At 39.4% G+C, this 21,610-nt stretch overlaps 3 protein-coding genes across 3 annotated transcripts; 1 reads left to right on the forward strand and 2 right to left on the reverse strand.

Annotated features, from left to right (window-relative positions):
- The first annotated feature begins 609 nt into the window (after positions 1-609).
- On the forward strand, positions 610-5,633 carry LOC107779043 (uncharacterized). Its single transcript, XM_016599385.2, has 4 exons — positions 610-747; positions 2,702-3,723; positions 3,806-3,925; positions 4,013-5,633. The coding sequence occupies exons 2-4, from the start codon at positions 2,710-2,712 to the stop codon at positions 4,958-4,960; spliced, it is 2,082 nt and encodes a 693-aa protein (XP_016454871.2). The 5' UTR covers positions 610-747; positions 2,702-2,709; the 3' UTR covers positions 4,961-5,633.
- A 406-nt stretch (positions 5,634-6,039) lies between these two features.
- On the reverse strand, positions 6,040-12,498 carry LOC107779042 (U1 small nuclear ribonucleoprotein C). Its single transcript, XM_016599384.2, has 5 exons — positions 12,355-12,498; positions 12,211-12,253; positions 9,592-9,633; positions 9,268-9,517; positions 6,040-6,495 (listed from the first exon to the last, which is right to left on the reverse strand). The coding sequence occupies exons 1-5, from the start codon at positions 12,360-12,362 to the stop codon at positions 6,248-6,250; spliced, it is 591 nt and encodes a 196-aa protein (XP_016454870.1). The 5' UTR covers positions 12,363-12,498; the 3' UTR covers positions 6,040-6,247.
- A 7,268-nt stretch (positions 12,499-19,766) lies between these two features.
- On the reverse strand, positions 19,767-20,141 carry LOC142171661 (uncharacterized). The gene has a single exon (XM_075235349.1). It carries the CDS (start codon positions 20,139-20,141, stop codon positions 19,767-19,769), a length of 375 nt encoding a protein of 124 aa, XP_075091450.1.
- Between the last annotated feature and the right edge of the window lie 1,469 nt (positions 20,142-21,610).

Below are 21,610 nucleotides of genomic sequence, written 5' to 3' on the forward strand. Positions count from 1 at the left end.
ACATTTGAAACTTGTGATTTTACACTTGTCATGATATTTTTATGGTTATAAAACTATGTTGTTAAGAAAAACATAGAAAACTTAAAATTAAACTATTTTTAAAATATAAAAATATATTATTCTTTTTTGAACGAACATAAATTGGAACGGGTTGTAGTATACAAATAAAACAAGCCCATTGATAAAAGTGAATAGCATGAGCTAGCCAGTTATCGGATCGGTAATCAAAAAATAGTCAGCATTTGCAAAGTCATTGAAAAATAGTCACTATTTTAGCTGAAACATGGAAAGTTTCAGCATAATATGCTAGATTATGGAGCTCCTGCATATAAACTTTCAGCATATTTACTCCAACACATTATGAAATTCCAACACATTATGCTGGAATCTTATATGTAAAAAATTCGAACTCTAGCATATTATGCTAGAATTTTTCCGGATTTGTAAGGGCGTTTTTTTCAAATTTATATTTACATGAAAAAATGACTAAATTTCGATTACTTTTGAAATTATGTTTATTTTTCAATTATCAGTTATATATCGGGCTATTTCTGTTTTTTACTATTCTAAATTGACAAGCCCAATCGATTATGGATCCGGCCCGCTCCATGTTCTTACTCTTATATCCTTTCATAGTCCATTTAGTGGCCTTGTCGATTGGAACAACCACCATTTCCCTCGGTTACATACTATTCTTCTCTCCTTCTCTTTCGCCGGCGACTCTCCGGCGAACTCTGAATTAAACTCGTAAGTTTCTATTTTTCTCTCACTTATGAATTAACTTCCAGATTTGACAACAAAACCCTAATTCCTCTTTTCGATGGTTTCTTAATAGTATAATAATTTGGAATTATGTTCAATTCTCTTCTTATTTGCTCATACTGCATTAATTAAAGTATCTATTTGGATTTTGTTATAATAATTTGTGATTTTTCCTCCGCAAAAAGTAGCGTTCAATTTCTTTCCCCTGTTATAAATGAGCTTGGATTGGAAGGAATTTGATACGAATGATTCATATATTAGATTGTAACTGGTTCGAATTGAAGTGTAGTTGATTGATGAATGTATGGAGAAAAAAAAAGAGAGTATAAAAATACTAGGTGATTTATTCTCATCTGCCTCGTATTTATGCGGTAGCAGGAACCTGGTGGAATAATCGAAGCTTGGACACCATTGTCATCAACCAAAGGAAAAAAAGTTTCTAACTGTTTCAAATTGTAATCAGTTGCTTTAAGTACGTTATATACATATAGTGTGGTATGTTAGAGAACTTGATGATTAATATCTTCAGTAATTAGTATTCCCTCATTTTATGGGATAGTGTTTGACTGAGCATGGAGTTTAAGAAAATTAAATTGTTTTTAAATATAAAAAACTAAAAAAGGAAAGTACATCACATAAATTGGGACAGAGGGAGTAATAGATTGTCTACTAGAGTAGTAACTAGTATGGACTTGACCAAAACAAATATTATAGTAGTAATTAGTGGGGACTGTGCTACAACACTACAAAACTAGTTTTTTTATTCTGCAAGATGATATTAATTTTACCCGTGTTATTTGAATTTCTTATAGCTTTTTGTTTTGATATAAAGATGGAAGATAGCTTGTTGAGAAAATAATACTTTCTATCCCAATTTATGTGGCACTATTTGACTGGGTACGAAGTTTAAGAAAGAAAGACTTTTACAATTTGTGGTCTAAAACTAGCCTCAGTCATTTGTGTGGCTATAAACCATCTCACAAAGGGTACAATAGGAATTTTAAAATTAAATTATTCCTAAATATAAAAAGGTGACATTCTTTTTTAGACATACTAAAAAGGAAAATGTGCCACATAAATTGGGAAGAGAGAGTAGTGCTTATGGATCTTTTGGCATGGGAAACCCCATACTAGTCCCCTATCGTGTAGCCCAACGGCGTCTTTTCTCACATTGCTCCATCAACTGCTTGAATCCCCAATCTAATGGTTGGAGGGTCCTTACCACTAGGCGACCCCTCTCTCGTCAATAATAGTGCTTATAACAAAATTGCAAATAAAAATCATTATTTTTGTTGCATAGGTGTTGATGTCCAACTCTGTAGCAGGGATGAAACCCTTTTCTTTTCAATGCAAGGGGAATAAATTCTGTTAGAGGGGATTTATTCTTTTGTTTCCCTTGCATTGCAGGTGTAAGCAAGATGTATAAGTTGACATGACTAAATAATGGGAAGTGGTTATTCACTCACATTTAGGGTTCATAGGTCTAGAGATATTTTATTCATGGATTAGTAACACTGGGATTGTAATGCAAAAATTAGTTACGTATGGATTATGCAAGGATTAGGTATTATACTGAGCTTTGCAGGAGAAGGGCAAAAGAGTAGTAGATTGACGTATCATGACATGTGAGGCTTATTGGTTGAACAAAAAATTTAAGGGACTTTCTTTTTTTAAATTTTATGGCTAGGTTATTTGACAGTTTATCCTGATTGACATGAACTTGTAGTTAAGCAAGTGTACATAGCTGTGTATGAATGCTCTTTCCTGTTAGTCGTGTTTTCTTTCTGCTACTTGTAATTCATGCATAAGGGTAATGAACTTTGGATGAACTCTATAACTGAAACAGATGCACTACCCAGCATGTAAACCTTGTGTCCATACTCCTCTTTGTGGCTTCTGATAGATTGGGAGGATTTGATTGTTTTTGCGATTTTGACAGGAAATTCCATGGCTCCAACGAAAAACAAGAAGCAGAGCAATAATGCTGCTGAATCTAGTTATAAAAGTGTAGTTACTGAAAAGAAAACTCCCAAGGCACTGAAGGCTAAACGTAAACTTGTGAAAAAGTTCTCTCACTTAAACTCTGAGCAGAGCAATAATGCTGTTGAATCTAGTTCTAAAAGTGTAGCTGCTGAAGAGAAAACTCCCAAGGCACTGAATGCTGAACGTAAACTTGTGAAAAAGTTCTCTCACTTAAACTCTGAGCAGAGCAATAATGCTGCTGAATCTAGTTCTAAAAGTGTAGTTGCTGAAGAGAAAACACCCAAGGCACTGAAGGCTACACGTAAACTTGTGAAAAAGTTCTCTCACTTAGACTCTGCACAAACTGAAGAAGCTGAGATCAGTCCGCAAGTGCAAGCCAGAAAGAAAGACAAGAAGGCAAAATATGGCAATGAAGGAAATCATGCCGGTGGAAAAGATGTGAAGGCTAAACGTAAACTTGTAAAAAAGTTCTCCCACTTAAACTCTGCACAAACCAAAGAAGCTGAGATCAGGCCACAAGTGCAAGCCAGAAACAAAGACCAGAAGGCAAAAGATGGCAACGAAGGAAATCATGTTGGTGGAAAAGATGCTAATGGGTCTCAGAATAAGAATCCGGGGAACAAAGAAATGGAAAATATAAGTGGAAGATGTGGAGAGGTGAATAAGGATGAAAAAATTAAGAGCAGCCTTGGTTTAAATGGAGGAAGCGAAGAGGTGAACAATAAGGATGCAAAAACATTAAATAGTCTTGGTGGAATGATTTTCATGTGCAATGCAAAAACCAAAGCAGATTGTTTCAGATATCGTGTGATGGGTGTTCAAGCAAGCAAGCAAGACGTTGTGATGGGAGTCAAACCTGGTCTTAAGATTTTTCTCTTTGATTTTGATCTTAAGCTCATGTATGGTGTTTATGAGGCATCTTCTGCTGGTGGAATGAGACTTGAACCAGCAGCATTCGGTGGGGGCTTCCCTGCTCAGGTCAACTATACTGTTCTTATCTTATGATTTCATCTTCTTCCAATCTGTCAGGTGTTTTTATTGATGATAGGTCATCCAACAGGTTCCTTTTAAGATTCACAAGGGCTGCATTCCATTACCAGAGAAGGTGTTCAAGAACGCAATTAAAGACAATTATGATGAAAGGACACACAAGTTTAAGACTGAGCTGACAGTTATGCAGGTACCGAGCGACCTCCCTGATTAGTAGTTCTTCACTATTTTCCTAAATTTTGATGTCAGTATTTTGGCCTGAATTTTCCTTGAGCAGGTAGAGAAGTTGATGGAGCTGTTTAGACCTACACCATTGCTGGATCCAGCTCTCATACCTGTAGTCCAGGATCCTGTGGCTCAGCCAGTTAATCAGAGCGGAGCAGCACCACCTTTATATGGAGCGCATTACAACAGTAGTAAACCTGCGCGGAATTTCTCACCGCATGATCATCAAAGACAGCAGTTTGCAGACCACTTTGTCATGCCTAGAGAGGTTTCCCATCATCCTAATTTTCTTACTGAGAAAGATTACAGAAGCTATGGTCTTCAACAGGCAAAACATTTGCAGCCTTCCACTTCTGCAGTACATGTTAACCATAAATTGGATCACTATGGTCTTCAACCGGCAAAACATCTGCAACCCTCTACTTCCGCAATACATGTTAATCCTAAATCGGATCATTATGGATCTGAACAAGGAATGCCGCAGCTCCTGAGGGACCCTGCTAGTGTAAGAAGTGATGCAGCTTTTGCGCGGAGTGGACATGTCTATGCTGATCCTGTCTTTCCAAGTGAAAGGGAATACCGTGGTTACGGCCTCAAGAGTTTCCATGGGCAACCTGTTACTGTTGCCCCTGCTGTAGCAAGTAGTAATACAGCGGCCGCAGCTGTCGATCATAGTTTACTAAAAAATGTCAATCCTTACGATGAGAGTACCACCTCACTTGTTAACCGGTATCTTTCTATGCCAAGGGCAACGATAGCACCTGGAGGGTTGCCGTTGACAGGCCGACAGTCGTTTGCTAGTGCTTCCAACTATGTGGGTGACACCAGAGGCCATCCAGGAAGGTTGCTTGCTGAAAATGAAAGATCTTATCCACCAAATGCTCCTCATGTGCTATCAAATCACGGCCATATGTATCAGCATCCTAGATATGAACCTGGAAAATCATCGTCAGTCTTATCTCAGTATCCTTTTGCTGGCCCTTCTGCATCACGCCGCTGAAACTCTGCTGCAAAACATCCATCCCGTAATGTATTTCACATTTCCTTCCTGTAAAGTTGGGAAATAACCCTGGTGGCTTCCAAAATATCCAGGCTGATGGGGCAGTCTTTAGTTTTTATATTCAGTTAGTGAGACAAAAAGGAAGACTGGATTCATTGGCTTTCCTTCGGACAATTTGATGTTTGTTCATAATCTTGCAATGCTTGAACTAGAATTTCAGGATTCTGATGGGAGTCACTTTAAACTGTAACTTTTGTCACAGGAGCAAGTTTTGATGCACTAGGTTCCTTTAACTTGTATACAACTCTGTAAATATTTATGGGCAGTGGCGTGTGCCAGACTGCCAGTGCAGCAGCTGCTTATTTTGTGAAAGATTTACCCAGAAAGGTCAAGTCGCTGATATGAATCCCACTTTCAAATCGAGTCTCGGCATAGCTCCAGTTCTCTCGCTTCGTTTCACGGTGCCTCGGTCGCACTCAATTTGCAAGATGCGGTGCATCTCTTCTTCAAACTGAAGATGATGGGCCATGAAATCAATCTTGGATTCAAATTTTCCTCTCTTTTTTTTGTTTCCTATGTACAAAACTCTGTTTCTAGAGCATCTGATTCTTAAAGGTAATACCATAGTCGTTTGCCTGTGCGCGACTGTTTCAATTTTATTTGAAAATTTAAGTCTGTTGTTGAACAGCTCGAAGGATTCATCTTTGATACTTTTCTCCAGTTAGTGCGATTCTTTTGGATGGTTATTTTTTTTCCCTTTAAGAGGCGTTGATGGAATTTAATTTTAAAGTTACAGTTACAGCAGTTCGCTAAAGTCCTAAGAAAAGCTACTGTGAATTTATTCATACAAGCTTAAGAGCTAGTAAGAAAACAATACCAAGAAATCCTAGACTAATGTAACTTCAAACAAATAGTATTTCTGCAAATGAAACTATGACCAAGAAACTATCTTTTCCTCAACTATGCATAAAAACTACTTCTGCTTATAACTACGTCGTCCATTAAAATACCTTCAATGCTTGTTCCTTGAGAAGAAAATAGAAACATCATCAAGTTCATGACATTTAAAATCAGTGATATTGAACTAACAAATACCATGCAGGTAGAATCAATTTTGATAGCAAAACTTTCCCCGAGTAAATGAAATGTCTTTCTAAGAACCTTACACCTAAACATATCATGATCTAGGCACTTAACACCACAACAGAAAAAATCAAAACATGTCTGAAACCAGATTAAGAATAGCTTCAGGAGAATAGCATCTGGCTTTTATGTACATAGACCAGCCTATTGATTAGAGTCTAAAGCTTGGGCATTGATACTGGAACTATCACCTCCTCCGTTCGCTGGCACAGTGGTACTTCCTTGATACACAGGAGGTGCAAACATTGGAGGGCCACCAGTAGAAGCAGGCATTCCCACACTTCCTGGAATTGCACCTGGTGGTGCGCCAGGCCGTTGCATATTATTGACTTGACCAGGCATAGGAGCACCGGGAGGTGCCAACATCTGAGGCATCGGTGGAGGTGCATAACCTGGAAAGATCAAACGAAGATCCTATAATTTGTAAAGGTCTATGATCGAATAATAATTGGGGGAAACTTCTCAAGGCAACACCAATATGCAAGTAAACAAAACAATCAGAATCTGAGCGGCTACATAAACAATAATGTAGAAGATATCATCTACAGGACATGCAAATATAAGTAAATCTGAAATAACCCAAAGGAAATTCAACTGAATTAATCAATTCTGCTCTTTAAAGGAAAATGTCAAAAAGATCTAGTCGCTATTTCCTCCCAAAACAATGAAGCCGTTGGAGAACATGAGTTATCACATCATTCCTCGATAAAGGAGGAGGGTTATTGTAACACCCTAGGTGAATCCCACATCGACAAAACACGAGAGAGATGTTGGGCATATAAGTAAATAGGCCGGAGACCCTAGTGACGCGTTTTAAAACCGTGCGGGCCTAGGCCCAAAACGGAGAATAACACTAGTGGGTTGGGCTGTTACATATAGTATCAGAGCCACTCCGCATGCAACCTTGAACGGTGGTGGGGCAAACCTCAGCGAGGACGCTGAGTCCTTAAGGGGAGGTGTATGTAACACCCTGAGCGAATCCCACATCAATAAAATACGGGAGAGATGTTGGGTATATAAGTAAATAGGTCTTAGACCATAGTAACGTGTTTTAAAGGCGTGCATGCCTAGGCCATAAACGGACAATATCACTAGTGGACTGAGCTGTTACAGTTATGGTAGATTAACTGCATGCCAAAACATAGTCAAACTGTGATGAACCCTCTAAATATAAAGCAACCCCAACTAATTAACGACTGAAATGTAGCTGATTGATATATCTCAGGTTGCACTCCAGAACTAGATGCAACAACATATTTTCGTTGATACTTTTTTGCTCCGGCAGAATAGCCTAAATGGCACCTATACTTGTACCACTTTGTCATGACGGTCCTCCTACTTCACTTTTTTTCATCCAGACACTTTAACTTGTTCAAAATCTATATTTTAAACCCCTCTGACCGTGTGTGTATCTCACTTGCTTGACGTGGATGACACATCATATTCCACGTCATTTTTTATATTTTATCTACTAAAAACACTTATTATATACTATTTCCTTAAAGAAAAAGAAAAAAAAAATCAGTGCCTTCATCTCCTCTCTTCCCTCAAATTCACAGATTTCTTCTTCCTTGTCCATTTTATATCCCTTCTCCATTCTCATCTCCCTTCTCTGTCTCACTATTCCGCCGATGAATAGTCATTTAGATATTTTTTTACTCAAATGATGAAATTAGTCAGGCCAAGAAAGTGGCTATTCATGCAAATGATCCAATTTTTGATGAACCGGAAGAGAATCAAACTGAATCTTGAACCTGGATCTTTGTTGAAGATTGACTTGAATAATGATTGAGTTTGTTTTTGCTTTTTGAGATGTAAATATATGAGAATCTGCTAATGTTATGGTGATCTATGCCGATAATAGGAAGGATCTGTTATCTGGATTTGGGGATGGGGTGGGGGGGAGATGTTCACAACCAGAAAGGAGGAGGGGAGAAGCGTACGGGGGGAACGAAAAGGGAAGGGGTTTTGGTTTTTTCTTTTTTTTTTACTTATTTATTTTTCATTCTTATTTTAATAATTTTTTCTTCTTATTTTAATTATTTCTGGTTCAAAATGTTCAAATTCACGCTCATTATCCGTGTGAATTACCCCCACTTTGTCCAGCTCAACCATTATTTTGCCACATGTGCTTGGTCAACGGTCAGAGGGTTTAAAATATAGATTTTGAACAAGTTAAAGTGTCTGGATGAAAAAAGTGAAGTAGGAGGACCGGCATGACAAAGTGGCACAAGTATAGGTGCCATTTAGGCCATTCTGCCTTTTTGTTCCTTTTGTGATGAATCATTTGCAGTTGTTCAAAACTAGTGATAACAGCCCAAGATAAAATTTGTATTCTTTGCCCAAATAACTCCTTTACTCCCGATTAAGGGAACACCAAATATTATGGTGTAGCTTTGACAGAATAAACAATATCCTCAATGATTTAAACACCTTTTTTACAAGGTAAAATTTTATTGAAAATTTGATGGGGTGAGAAAGGCTTGAACTTCCGACCGCGGGATAACTCAGAAGCTACAAGACTAACGAGCTAGCCAACTGCGCCATCAACCCATTTCCTGAACAATTTAAACACTTGAGACCAGGCAACCCTTGTTCCTAACAGATCTATTGTCAAATTGTTTTTTTTCTCATTTCCTTTATTTAATAAGAACCATTGCCAACTTAACTAGCCTTAATGATTAACTGATTAGTAACAGCAATATGAATCCTCATACTTTTTCGCACTATTGGGGTACATTTTATTCCAATAATATTATATAGATACGTGATGTTATTGATTGAGTGAACCCACTTGTTCAATAGATGGTGCAGTTGATGGAGTTGAACCTACATATTTTGGAAGAAACTAATGCCAAAGTGTTCACATACAAAATTTCCAAACCAGATAAGAAAGAACTACAATCCTTTTTGAAAAGCTAATAGTGTGACCACGGGGATTTCCCCGTTATTGTGGGGGGTTATTTGTCGTAGAATCTTAAACCTACATATATAGACAACATCAGTCTAGGAGTTAACCCCCCAACAAAAAGTAAGCTTGAAAATCATCGCACAGTCAACGACCATATTTAGAGCTTGATGGAGTGCCTAATATAACACAAAATATCTTCAAGACGTATGTAAAACAACAAGGTCCTGTTAGAGTTTTATAATCGTGTTGATACCTGGAACACCAGGCATGGGCCTTGGAAGCACAGGAGGCCGCATACCAGGAACCCATTGGGAACCGCCTGGCATTTGAGGATTACCTCCCATGGGCATCTGAGGAGTCGGAAGAACAGGAAGACCGGGCCTTAGCTGGGGAAAAGGGAGGCCAACTGGTCTAAAGGCACCTAGATGCTCCTTGACTTTTTGGTCAATTAAACTCTGGTTCAATTGTGCCTCAAATTGTTGATAGTAAGTTCGAACATTTCCCTGACAGTATAATGATGTGAGACTTAGTTATATGCGATAATTTGCCTAACCTCCAAGGAAAATAGAAATAATACCTTGTGTTTGTAGCCTGCATTATGCTGCTTTCTCACAGAAGGCTGAAAATAACAAGACAAAAGGTGGTGTTAAAAGTTGAAGGTACAGAACAAATGTATCAATACACAATCTTGTTTCTGTAAAAACTCCAACGAAGAGTAGTAACACAAGAAACTAGCAATCAACTCAAATGTACTTCTATAAAAATATTACGCATAGGATAAGCTTGTGTCTCATTTGAACGTTCTCTAGTAAACTGTTTTTATTCCAAAGTTTGGCTGCTTCCAAATATTTTCCTACAAGATACTTTTCACCAAAATAGGAAAATCTTAACTCTTCTTTTTACCTCAATTCACTTACCACAATTTCATCAAAACCAACTACACCTAAATCCCAAATTCAAGTTGTCTTAGGCTATATGAATCCTCACTGACCATGTCTCTCCATTTACCCTCATCTCATGCCCAAAAAAAGACACCAAAAGAACTAGAAGTTCTCTATATTTTCTACCGGACTATAAATCTGTCATGACTAAAGACTCCTAGAAAGTATAGGTCTAGGACTTGAAGCAAATGTACTTACATGACTGAAACATATTTCCAACTAATTAATATCGCTTATATAAGATATTTTGTTCCATTATGCCCTATTTTCGCTAAGCTTACATGATTTCCGAGAGATTGCAAATCTTTCTAGGCACTCTTGACTTTAATATTGAAATTTATTACCAAAAGATCACCCCCTTACTCCATCTCCAACATACTATTATGACCTTAGTACTCCAAACACCAAAGAGCAATCTACAAAATAATTTCAAGCTTAACATGTTCCAAGAAAGAATTCACATGAATAACACTTTATGTCTTTACACACCCTTAAAGCAGAAAGAACAATAAAGATTACGTGATCGAACAAGTTGATGTTACATAGGGCGGAGTCAGGTTCAAGCAAAGGGGTTCAATTGAATTCCCTTAAAATTATACTATGCCATTAGGGCAAAAAAATATTTCTTTTTTGTGATATATAAATTTTTGAATCCCTTTAACATAAAGGAACATTCTAGTGTTGTGGCAAAGGGGGTTCAACAATTTCTTTAGGCCACAGATTCTTTTGTTGATAACCAAGGTATCAGAGCCAGCTTTCTCGTACCTCGACTAATTTCATGGGATACCTGCTACCTCCTACTAGCATAGATACCATCCACTAGTTAAACTCTATCCACCAAGGCTCGGACATATAGGAAGAAATAACCTGCTCCCTCCGTTTCAATTTATTCGACACTCTTAATTATTTCGTTCCAAAAAGAATGACATATTTCTATTTCATCTAAAAAGAAAAGAATGACATATGTCTATAACTTTAAGCTTTTCATTTTATCCATTTGCTCTTAATAGAAACTTTTATAACCACACAAATGATAGGACCTCCCAAACCTTTACCCTTTAAACTTTTAAGGCAAGTTTCAAAAAAAAAAAATCCCTTAAACTCCATCGGAGTCAAACTACAACAGCAACTAAGCCTTAGTTCCAAACAAGTTGGGATCGGCAATATTAATCTTCATTCATTTCTAAGCTCAACTCATATCATTCTCGTTATCAAAATAAAATAAAAGTGCGAGTAAAAGAGTTTATTTATATATAATAGTAGTAGTAGTAGTAGTAGTAGTAATAATAATAATAATAATAATAATATTAAAAGTCCTCTACCAATTTTAGAACCTATTCCTAACTAGTAGGTATAATCGTTGTTACCTCTTTAAAAAAAAAAAAAACTAGTAGGTGTAACCTATATGGATTTTTCTCTTTTATTGTGCCCTATCTTTAGCTAAGTCTTTATTGATTCCAAGGATTTGTAAGTTTTTCAAGATAACTTATTTCTATGTGAATTTAGGACTACACCATCCTCTTTTAATACCTTTTCCCACTATAGTTTCACACCTACGACCGGTGTATCTGTAGGCTGGCGTAGGACATAACCAGACCATCTCAAGCGACCTTCTCTGATTATATCCTCAATGTGTAGCATTTGCATCTTTTGGCGGATGTGATCAATTTTAATCTTATCTAATCTTATATGGCCACATATTCATCTTAACATTCACATCTCTGCAACACTTACTTGTGGATATGTTGAACTTTAGCAACCTAACATTCACTGCCATATAACATTGTTGGTCGTATAGTTACTATATAGAACTTACCTTTCACCTTAGAAGGCATCCTTCTATCATATAACACCCCAGTAGCACTTCCCATTTCAACCATCCGATTTTAATCCTATGGGCAACATCTTCATCTATCAAACTACGTCACATAAATTAAATCAGAGGGAATACTATTTTTGCCTCGGCTTGGATTTTCTTTAGGCCATAGATATTAATCTTAGGTGTGACACTGGATTTTGTTTTTTGAATCCCCTTATATGAATTCCTAGTTCTGCCCCTAATGTTATTACGCGTGATCTAAGAAAGCTCAATACAAAAAGGGTGACTGCATTTAGACCCCAATAAGCAAATCAAGAACACATCATGAGTTACAAACCTAACTAAGAACAAGTGCCCAACAAAAGAATCTTGTATTTCAACATAGTATTAAAAAAATTCACCAAAGATTATTAAAATATGATTAAGTAAAACTTACAGAATCATGGGTCAAGTAAGTATCACAGTAGTCACAGTAATACCTGAGAATAAAAGGAGAGAGAAAAAGGGGCATCAAATTAAGGAAAATGGGGTGAAGAAATTATACAAAACAATCACATTTATTGACTTAAATTAAAAATACCGAGGCATTTTGTATACAAAAGAGCGAAAATCCCTTCAAGAAAAAGTGAGGTTCTTGAATAACTTCGCTCGGAACTGAGCCCTAAGACAGCTAAAGTTGGTTTAGGGGTTAAAGTGTCACAGCATATAAGTGGAAAACTGGAAATATCAGGTTCAAGGGAAATGACAAAAACATCCCTTGGGTTTGGGATATGTTTAAAATAGTCCCTGAAATATGCTCCGACTCCGAGGTGTGAAGGGAAAATTGAAGAACTAAACCAAACCGAAAATTTAAAAATAAAAAAACTTACATCTTAAGGTTTTGGTTTTGATTTTTAATTTTAAAAACCGATATAGTTTGATTTTGTTTAAAGAGAAAAAAATAAGAAAAATTCGAATCAAACCGACTTAATTAATTTACTTTCATGTTAGGAAAATCGACTAGTACCAAACAGTAAACACCCTTACTTCTAAGCAATTTTGGTCCAAGTGTACTGAAAATCCTTTGGATCTAGGACAAATATTTGACAAACTCTAGCTATTTCGATTTAATGAAAACTTTAGAAAAAGAAGATTTGACTAGATTCATAAATGGATTGCACATGTACAGTATGCATAAAATGATAAAATCCTTATTCCTTGTTGGATGCTTGATTTATTTAATCAAAAATTGGGTAATTTATAAATTTAAAATATGTACAGTCGATAAATTGTCCTACCACTTTTATGATATTTTTTGTTTATCCATTTAAGGGTGTGATATAATGGTTAATCAAGTGATGAAAAATTTTGGAGACCATGATTCAAATTCCAGCAGAGATAAAATTGAGCTAGAATATCCAAATTCCCCATCTGCATAAATTTGGATATAGAGTTTGCCAACCATGTTTTAAAAATAATTGCCAACCACTGAGTAACCATTGCATTCCTTCAAGATAAACCACTCAATTTTTAAAGTTTTACACTAGTTATTCTTGAATTATCAACTCTTAAATTGTTGGAAAAATATTAGAATAGTAACACTCATAAGAACAAAAAACAACAATATTTAAAACACACTATTAACAATAAAAGATATAATAAGAGTTTTCAATATGAAAAAAACCAGTTCGAGGCACGCGGCGTGTATGACCTAAAAATTAGATCTACGTTTTTATACAATTAGATTTATAGAAAAATAGGGTTAATCATAGTCAATATCAATATTCAGTAGCGAATCTAGCACTTTTTGGGTGAGTACGAAAAGATTATCTAGGAACAATGATGAGCAATAAAAGCTTATAAATATAAATAATAGCAATAAATGATAATAAATGGCTTTTGAATAATAAATGAGACAAATTTTACTCGATAAGGGTTAGATCTTCAAAGATATTTTCTGACAATGATGGATGGTGACAAGCAATTGAATATTCCGATTCTTCTTGGATCGAGAACGAATGATAGTAGAAAAAGGAAGTATAAAGTTAGTCATTATTTCTATTCAATAAAGAGATAATCTTGCATAGAGAATGTCAATGATATTCTTTACAAAAAAGGTATGATCCCTTTCTTGAACTACATCTCTTCCTATTCATAAGGATACACGGGACACAAAATCCTAGGCAGTACAACAGAAAAGAATATTCATTAGAATATTATATAGGGAATCTAAATCCTAAGTTGGTCGTCATTCGTACCGAAAGCGGGTGCTCGCCCTTGTCCTTGTCTTCTACTAAGCCATTTCGACATCGACTATGATTCATCTTTCTCGCCTGACCTCGACATTTTGGGGTCAGACTAACTCATCACAACCTTCAAAGGCTTTTTATCACCGCTGACCGGGTCAAACACATAAATGGAGTTTTTTGCCCATACAGTTAGTCCCTCCACTTGCCGAGGTCGTCCTCCTTGACGGGCTTGATAAGCGGATATCAATGGTCGTGGTCGTCATCAGAGGCAGTCTGCATATTTCGAACTCTTGTCGCATTGATTTACCCGGGCGATCTTCAGAAATAAATTTGACGTAGATGGGATGGGATATCATTCGTCATGATGACGTCGGTTTTCGATGCGTCGCGTCAGGACACGTGTAGCTTGAGGATTGATTCTGCCATTTCACATGTGGCTGTAATCATGACGAGTCGCTTCGAATCCCAAGGTCCCTCCTTTAAAAAGAAGGATGATCACCGCAATTCAAACTCTTTCTTTACTTCCATTGCTTAAGTTTTCTTCATATCCCTCTCAAAATATCCTTCTATGCTCATCATTCCTAAAGTTTTCCTCCATTTTCTTAGCTTTTTCCCTTCATAAATTCCCTGAATTTCACAATCATGTCTAACTCGCCTTCTGATGTTCGTGGTGGGGAAGTTTCTAGCGCGAATGAAGAGATTCAGGCTACTCCAGTGGTGGTTGTGGCCTCCCTTCGCAGAGGAGACGCCTCCACTGCTGTTGAAGCATATGTTCTTCCCTTAGTAGAAGAAATTATTCCTCGCAACCCCGACGCGAAACCAGACTTGCAGCCGAAGGCGATGGAAGAGGGTTTCTGATCTTCGTTAATGGTTAAATGCTTGGCGGAGTTAAAGGCTAAGTTCTGCATTGCTGACCAAGTAGAGCTCGTACCCGCGGGCAAGGACGAAATGTACACCCACTGTCCAAGTTACTGCGCCCTTTACGCGTACCCCTTCACCATTAGCTACTCTTTTCCTTTTCCCCATTTGGTGGAGAAGTTTTGCCACCACTACCAGGTCTGCCCGCTCCAACTTGCGCCCTTAGTTTACAAGGTGGTCAAGACATTATCCAAATTCATAGAGTTGACCAATGTCGAGATCACTCTACGATATCTCGTACATTTGTTCATGCCTACTTTTTATCGTGGGACGATGTTGAACATTCGCCACCATGGAAGTAAATCCCTGGTCGTCAAGACGGATGAAAAGGGTAGTCGACAATTTTGGTTCGACTTCTTTTTCGTCAAGACTGAGTTCTTTGTGGCCGACACCACAGACTTTCTAGAGGCTTGGAACCACGCTCGTAAGTGTTTTTTCTTGTCTGCATTTCTTCATACGATTGTGCGTTTTAACTCTGTGGAATAACTTTTATCTTTTTGCAGCTACTACTCAGAGCCTCCAATGGTGACGCACCTCACTGACTAGGTCAAGCGGGTCCTTCCTTGCACTGCGGGGATCCGTGAATTGTCGAGTTTTTAGCAGAAGTACAAACTGGCTCCCCCTCCGAAATGTAACATCATTTTTAGATGGTGTTGTGCTTGTAATCACCGATTTTATTATGCTCACTTTTATATTTCTTTCCAGGCCCCGCCAAGGAAGTTACTAAAAGGAACTTGGCGTCGACGCCTTCTTTCAGGAGAAGTAGGGGTGTTGCTTCCAGTACTCCTGCCCCCATTTCGTCAGATATGCCCATTCTTCCTTTGGCTCCCTTATGTGTTGAAGACGAGGAGGTTTCTCTACGTGACGTGGACCTGAGGCCCACAAAAATGAAGGTCGTAGATGGGGGAGCTGGTGTACCAGTGGTGGTTAACTATCAGAAGTCTCTCCCCAGGTCGTGGTGCAAGATATTGTGGTGACATTGGCCGGTGGAGGTGTAGGGATGGCCTCAGAGATGCCTAGGTTGGAGGGATTTGATGTTGCTGCTTCCCTTCTACTCGACGGGGATGAGGCAGTTGTGAATGTTGTTGATGATGTCCCGCACGTCCCGGATATGGGGAGACTTCGACTTTTGGACCAACTCGGGAAGCTTCCCCTGATGACAAGAGGAAAGACAATATGCACACCGAGCAGGTCGAGGATCGAGCTGAGCTTTTTGGTGATGAATCTGATTCCGACCTCGACCCTAAAGATCACGAGATGATTGACAGTGGGACAACTCATATTGAAGTCAGAGTGGAGGGGGGATCACAGACTATCACGATCGTAGAAAATCATGATTTGCTCAAGAACACTGAGGACGTGGTTCATGCGTTTAGCTCTTTCTGCTTTGATGTCGAGCACGGGACTCTCGAAGAGCTGAGTGATAGTACTCTTTCCAAGAGCATCGTTGGCCTTGCTCTTAGGGTAAATCATTTCATTTACTTCTTTTCTCTTCTTCTTATTTTTTGCTTTGGCTCGCTTTCGAGTTTTTACTTACTTACTCTTTTTCCTCTTACTTGTAGACAGTTATCCTAGAGATTGAGAGCGTGCAGAGAGAGAAAAGGCGGAAGGAGGTCTACTAGAAATACGGTCGAAGTAAATAGGAGTTCAGAAGGCGATATAAGGAGGCTAAGACGCGGCTCCATGAGGGGGCGATGTGCCTGCCCTGAGGGAGGAACTGAGAAAGAAGGACGAGGAGTTGCTCGCATATGTGGAGCGGTTCAGCTCTCTCGAGGGGGCGTTGAAGTAAAAAGAGGAGGCTCTCGAGCTGAGTAGTGGCGTAGAAGCCCAGTGCTGTGACCTCTAGAGTCGGGTTGATCAACTGCAAGATTAGTTAGATGAGCTCCAGTTTGAAGTGTACGGGCTCAAGGGGGAGGTCCTAGTAAGCAACAGCTGATAGAGGAAGCGGAGTCCGCCTGAAGGGAAACTCGAAAAAGGGCTGCTCTTTTAGAGTTGGCGAATAAAAGCATTCATGCTGATCGGGACAATGTTCGGTCGACAACTGAAGCTAAGGAGACTAGGCTCGAGGAGAGAATTGGTAAGTTGGAGAAAGAGAACACCGAGCTGCAAGAGTGGATTTCTGATATGGAGGGCGAGAATGCTAAACTGCTCAAACGTCCCTCCATTTATCATGCCTCTGAGTTTCGTCCATTCCACGGGAGCAGTAAGAGGAATGGATCCTTGATGACGCTCGAGTAGAGGTGGTTTGAGAATTGGGTTAGACGATTTTCGTCTTTGAGATAGATTTAGATGAAGCTCGAGCTAAAGCTTGTGGAGCTCGGCTAGCCTGCGGTTACAACCCAGACACGCCTCAGCCTGATGCGGAGGACGATGATGAGGAAGGCTTCAACCAGCTTGAAGATAGTGCCTGGAGCGACTCTGCTTACAGCCGGGTTGAGGGGGATAATGGAGATCAAGGCGGTGATGATCATTAGATATTATGTTCTTGTTTTCATTTAGCTTTTGTACTTTATACTTTGTCCTTTTTTTGCTGGCATTTTCATGCACCTTCTTGAAGACCCTTATCTGAATATAAAAGTTAGCTTTTGTTTCATACGTACATATTTTATCTTTGCATATTTTTTTTGTGATTGTGTGATTTACTTCTGTGCATATCTACTTTGCTATTGCCTTTTGGGTTGCGATGGTCATGGGGCTGAGGAGTTCTACTCAAGCGGATTAAGTGCATGCCTTTTATGTAGGAGTGATGTGGCCATAAGCCGAGGGGATTTTGTTTGAGCTGGTCGAAAATACTTCTTCTTTGGTTAAACATGGCCTGGGGCCGAAGGGTTTTGTTCGAGCTGGTCAAATGTACCTTCAAATTAAGACATGGCCAAGGGCCGAAGGGTTTTGTTTGAACTGGTCGAACCTACCTCTTATTTAATATGTACCTAGGGGCTGAAGGGTTTTGTTTGAGCTGGTCGAACCTACCTCTTAGTTAAGATGTGGCCAGGGGCCAAAGGGTTTTGTTTGAACTAGTCGAGTGTATCTCTAAGTTGAGATGTGGTTGAGGGCCGAGGAGTTTTGTTCGAGTTATTCGAATCATACCTCTTAGTTGGGAGACTTAGGAGAGCAATTTCAATAAACGAGTATCTTATTTATTTCAACAGCATTATATCAATTAAATCATTTCGCCCTGAGGTATTTTTGGAGAAAATTACAAGTTTTGGGTGCTAGCTGGCATTCCAGTCCCAATCCCGATATATTTAGTTCCTTCATTGTTCGACTCGGAGATTCTTAAGAAGTCGGGCAATGAAATATGGTTGTTCTTGCTTACTTCAACTCGAAATGTCTCGTTCGTTGCCTCGTTAAAAACCTCCTTGAGAAAATCCTGTTGGGACAAAACTTGAGTGAGGGAAAAAGAGTACAACTTACGGGGCATTTCTTATTTTTCAGAAGTTGAAGTACTTGAGGTGACGGATGTTCCAATTGTTTGGTAAGAGATTTCCTTCCAATGTCTTTAGTTGGAATGAACCCTTGTCTGCCTTGCCTATGATTTTGTATGGTCCGTCCCAATTGGCTTCTAATTTCCTTTCTTGAGGATCTCTTCCTGATTGGGTTTTGGCTTTCAGCACATAGTCCCCAATCTTGAGTAACCATTCCTTGGCCTTTCTGTTGTAGTAGCATTCTGCTTTTTGTTTTTATGCGGTCATTCTTATATACGCTATGTCTCTTCGACTTCATCGAGGTCTTGTTTTCTATTATTGTCATTGTTGTTGCAGCTCCTGTTGGTGTATCTTAGGATGGGTTATCCTGCTTCAACTGATATGAATGCTTCAGTCCCATAGATTAAGGAGTAAGGTGCTTCTCCTGTGCTTGTTTTTAGGGTCGTCCTATGTGCCCACAACATTCTTAGGATTGTCTCCGGCCATAGTTCCTTAGCATCTTTGAGTCTCTTCTACATGATGTTCAATATTGATTTGTTGGAGGATTCTGCTTACCTGTTGCCCGCTGGGTGGTAAGGGGTCGAGAGTATCCTTTTAATGTTCCATTTTTCAAAAAACTTGGTGGTTTTTCTTCCCGTGAATTGGGTCGTTGTCACATCTTATTTCTTTAGGCGGGCCAAATCGGCATATGATCTTCTTCCATATAAAGGTGATCACTTCTTGTTCGAGAATTTGGGCGAATGCGCCTGTTTTCACCCATTTAGAGAAGTAGTCAGTCAAAACTAAAAGGAATTTAACATTACCTTGTCCCGACGAAAGCGGTCCCACAATGTCCATCTCCCATTTGATAAACGACCGTGGCAAAATGACACAATGAAGGTGTTCGCCCGCTTGGTGGATTATTGGGGCATACTTTTGGCATTATCCACACTTATTTACGAATTCCAAGGCGTCTTTCTTCATGGTAGGCGAATAGTATCATGCCCGTATGAGGCACCTAACAAGTGCTCGATCACTGGAGTGACTATCGCAATGGCCTTCGTGGACTTTCTTGAGGATGCATTGAGTCTGATTTGGTCCCAAGAACTTTGCTAAGGGGCCACCGTATGTTCTCTTTTACAACTTGTTGCTAAGGAGGTTGTACCTTGTCGCTTGCATTCTCAACTCCATGGCTTCCTTTTTATCATTTGGGAGAGCACCGTCTTGCAAATAGAATATAATGCAGTTGCGCCAGTCCCAGGTTAGGTTTACAGATTTTACCTCGACGTGATCTAGGGATGAGCTGATGAGATTTACCACACTCATTTCCTGGGAGTTATGCTTTTTGTTACAATGACTAGTTTTGCGAGGCCGTCCGTCTCGACGTTTTGAGTTTGTTGAATCTGATCGAGCTGGCATTCATCACACTTGGGTAACAGTTTTCATATCTGAGACAGGTACTTCTGCAACCTTTGCTCTTTGATCTGGAAAGTCCCAATAACTTGGTTGACGACGAGTTGGGAGTCACAACGTAGCCTTAGGTGTCTCTCCCCATATTCGAGTGCTAGCCTCAATCCTGTAATTACGGCTTCATACTCGGTCTCATTGTTAGTCATATCTAGGCACCTTATAGATTGGCGAACAACTTCGCCATTGGGGATTTCGAGCACGAGTCCTAGTCTATATCCGCATGCATTGGATGCACCATAATTATGCAGGACCCAGAGGTCTTGAGTCACGTGAGAAGCTCTAGTGGCTTCCTTCTCAGCCTCGTGCATTACCTTGGCACTAAAGTCCGCAACAAAGTCAGCGAGCATTTGTGATTTTATCGTTGTGAGAGGCTTGTAAGTGATGTCGCGCTTACTTAATTTAATTTCCCATTTGGCCAGCCTCCCCGACAGCTCGACTTTGTGCAATATGCTCCTTAAAGTAAACATGGTGACGATCGAGATTGGATGGCACTGGAAGTATGGCCTGAGCTTTCTTGAAGCTACGACAAGGGTCATGGCCAGTTTCTCGAGGTAAGGATACCTCGTCTCGGTGTCGATAAGTGTTTTACTGATATAATAAATTGGAGATTGTGTATTTTTCTTCTCGAACCAGGACTGCACTTACTGCTACTTCTGAAACACTAAGGTAGATGAGGAGACATTTCCCAGGCTCGGGCTTAGAGAGCAAGAGTGGCGATGACAGGTATTCCTTGAGTTCCTTTAGCGCTTGTATACATTCGGGCGTCCATTCAAGGCCGTTATCCTTTTTAGTACGTTGAAGAACCTGTGGCACCTGTCGGACGATCTCGAGATGAATTTGGACAGGGCAGTGATTCGACCCGTCAGTCTTTGAATTTGTTTCTTGGTGGTTAGGTGTTCTGATATCCGGTCGATAGCCTTAATATGATCTAGGTTGACCTCGATTACACGCTGTGATACGAGGAAACCCATAAACTTACCCCAAGTCACGCCAAATGCGCATTTCATGGGGTTCAGTTTCATTTCGTATTTCCTCAATATCTCGAATGCTTCCTTCTGATGGTCGATGTGATCCCCAGCCCTTAAGGATTTAACCAACATGTCATCAATGTATACCTTTATGGTTTTGCCGAGCTGATCTTTGAACATCTTTGTTACCAGCCTTTGATAGGTAGCCCCCACACTCTTCAACCTGAATGGCATGACCTTGTAGCAGTACGTTCCCCTATGAGTGATGAATGTAGTTTTTTCCTGTTCATCTTCTTCCATGAGTATTTGGTTGTAGCCTGAGTAAGCGTCCAGGAAGCTCAGAAGCTCATGTCCAGTTGTGGCATCGATAAGTTGATCGATGTGCGATAATGTGAATGAATCCTTCGGATAAGCTTTCTTCATATCGGTGAAGTCCACGCACATTCTCCACTTCCCGTTCTTCTTTTTATCATTACTGCGTTAGAAATCCACTTGGGGTACTTTGACTCCCTAATAGAGCCATTGGCCAACAATTTCTACACTTCCTCTTGGACGGCCTCGATGATGGTGGGGTTGAACTTTCGCCGAACTTGCCTTACTGAGGGTGGTAGGGTCGACATTTAACATGTGTGTGGCTATATTTTTGGGGATGCCTGGCATATCTGCATGTCTAAAGGCAAACAAATCTACGTTAGCTACTAAGAATTGACTAAATTTACCTGGGTCTTTGAGTTTGCAACCGATGTAGGCCTTTTTTCTAGGGTCGCTTTGACCTAGCTGGATGAGATCGAGATCCTTTATGGTCGATCCTGCAGCTTCGACCATTTTCGGATCCGTAATGGTGTCCT

Source organism: Nicotiana tabacum, chromosome 17, assembly GCF_000715075.1.
Source record: "Nicotiana tabacum cultivar K326 chromosome 17, ASM71507v2, whole genome shotgun sequence".
Lineage (NCBI taxonomy): Eukaryota > Viridiplantae > Streptophyta > Magnoliopsida > Solanales > Solanaceae > Nicotiana > Nicotiana tabacum.